General features: G+C 34.5%; 1 protein-coding gene across 1 annotated transcript; it reads right to left on the bottom strand.

Moving 5' to 3' along the window:
• Positions 1-945: 945 nt before the first annotated feature.
• On the bottom strand, positions 946-1,788 carry LOC135130625 (phospholipase A2-like). The gene is made up of 4 exons (XM_064058026.1): positions 1,714-1,788; positions 1,447-1,662; positions 1,087-1,399; positions 946-1,035 (listed from the first exon to the last, which is right to left on the bottom strand). Exons 2-4 carry the CDS (start codon positions 1,484-1,486, stop codon positions 960-962), a joined length of 429 nt encoding a protein of 142 aa, XP_063914096.1. The 5' UTR covers positions 1,487-1,662; positions 1,714-1,788; the 3' UTR covers positions 946-959.
• Between the last annotated feature and the right edge of the window lie 777 nt (positions 1,789-2,565).

The following is a 2,565-nucleotide window of genomic DNA, read 5'->3' as shown; positions in this document are numbered from 1 at the left end:
TTTAAATGTTTACTTACAACTTTTCCACACACTTTGCAGAATAACTCATTGTCTTTGGCTGAAGAAGGAAATTGAAAATTAGTGTCCAAATTATTCCCTAACCATAATTTGATTTTATCTTTCGTGGATGATTTTACCTTAGGCATTTTGAGGATTCCTTTCTGTATGCACAAAAATCAAAACCGGCCCCAGCACACTCACAAAACACGCGAAGACACTCAGTATCACTAATAGTGTTAATAGTAATAAATGGGCGTTAAATAAACAGAATTTTTTAAATTCGGATAAATATATAAATTTCGCTGCAATGCCCGAAGTAGATATAAAAATGCAAAAAACCCAAGATCCGAAGCCTACTTAAGACAAACAGCGATAACACTCATCAACCTGTAGACGTGAGAGTAAAACAGAAACTAACCTAAACGATGTTTTCTACGAATTGCAATAATCACAATGCCGACGGTCCAGACTTTTTTATTGCACTGACTTCCTCTTATTGAATAAAACACTACATTTTATTTTGATTTTCGATGTTGTAATTCACATTTAGTTAATTACCAAACTGTCAGTCAGATTATCACTGACTTTAAAAGACACTAACTGTTTCTAGAATTTCACGACTGAACTTTCACAAATTCAAAGTATAGCAGTTAAATGTACATAAACCCTGCAGCTTTAATTGACTAGAATAATTCTAAGTCATTTGTGTAGGTAATAAAACTTACTCATCTATTTAGTAATTTCAGTATGATGTACAGTGCTTTTAAGACAAAAATAATGCAACATTTCATGATGAAAAATACTACAATAATGATTATAAAACAAATTAGAAATATTTACAAAAATACTGATAACGTTGAGACATCACAAAGTAAATAATCTAAACCGAGCTCTGAATTTACTTGAATCGAAAATAAAACGTCAGTCATAATCAATAAATTAAAACCATCACGATATTCTCAGAAACAAGGTGAGTCAAACCACTGATACATCTTTGGTTTAGTACGATCTACAACGTACTTTTCGCATCTCCCCCTACAACAAACTCAACATAAACATCACACATTTAAGCACTTCTTTACGTACTTTCTCCACTTCTCACAAGCGACTATCGGATAATCATTCCTGAAACACTGAGGCCCCAAAATCGTAAAAAACGTGAACCCAATTTTACTAGCAACCACGCTTTTGGCGTTTTTCAGACAATCGTAAAACTCCTTATCACAATCACAGTGTGATCGCGTAAACAAACCAGTGTTCACTAAGCCGTATTTTTCAGAATCGACTGGTATACCTTCCGGACAACCATCATGGGCTCTGCAACAACTATCAGTTCTGGAAAATAAGCCCAAGTCTTGACGGGACTGCGCAATGTCGCCGTCACCACACCATTTGGTACCTGAAACACGCTTTCCAGGTGACCATAACACAAATTTGGGAACGCACCGGGGTATATGGCCCTAATTCCTTTCTTAAAACCTTCCATCGTGGTATTTTTTGTCGAATCGGGTCCTTGGGTGCGCTTTGAAAAAGTGGATATAATTCGGTCGCCTAATTTTAAGAGGGTTTTAGATGTGTTTCGTACTACATCGCGACCTAAAGTGGCTAAATTTCCATGCTCAGCTGGGCTATGATTAACTTGATTTTTTGTTAAGTTGAGAGCTATTAAAAATTGTATTTAAAAGAAAATGGGGAACTAAATAACAGGCGTACCTTTAAGTATAAAGCACTCTTGTTGATGACTCAGTAGTACCAGAACACAAGCTATTGTAATCAAGATTTTAGACATTTTTGTTGTGTACATATATAAATGAGAAAATTTTTCAACGTAGACGTTTCTTAACCAAGAACTTGTAAAACTACATCGATACGAGTAAATGATTAGGTTTTTGCAGCAAAACTGTTAGATATATAGAAATACAAAAACTTAACCTTGGCAATACCACAGTTTTATTTAATTATAAAACAATTATGACAAACATTGTTCTGCTCTTTCCCACTTCGATTAAGTAACTTGAAGCTATAATTGACTGTGTAAACAAGTGTGTTAAAATAATACAATCTCATAAAATTCGCACTTTTCGCGGATAAAATGGTGCGATTGTTGTGGGGAAAATTATTTCCGTGTATGTCAGGCAGACAAACCGCTACATTTATCACCGGTGACCACAACACCAGTAGTTAGCCTTTACGTTGTGGATTTTCCGGTTAATGCCCAAATGCAGACAGACGAGTAAAATCACAATGCAACAAAGATAACATAATTAGTAAATAATTAGTTGGTATAATGTAAAGAGCAAATGTAGTTCGTGGACAGTAAGTTTAAAAATTCCCCCTGTGACTCATGGTCGAAAAAGTAACGGTACTAATGCGCACAATCATGTTAACAACTGTATTTACTCCATTAAGATTTATGAATTCCATTAGGAAATCAGAATTTCCCAGCGTAAATTACTGTAATGTTTCATTTTTTGAAAAAGCAAAAGCACATTTACTAAGAATAGGATATACAGAGTCGTGGCGAAGAGTACAGCGAAAAAAATCATTTTAAAATATTATATATAT

This window comes from Zophobas morio, unplaced genomic scaffold, assembly GCF_036711695.1.
Source record: "Zophobas morio isolate AGI-343-1 ecotype UQ-CSIRO unplaced genomic scaffold, CSIRO_AGI_Zmor_V1 ptg000017l, whole genome shotgun sequence".
Classification (NCBI taxonomy): Eukaryota; Metazoa; Arthropoda; class Insecta; order Coleoptera; family Tenebrionidae; genus Zophobas; species Zophobas morio.
This window is presented reverse-complemented; position numbering and strand designations above follow the sequence as displayed.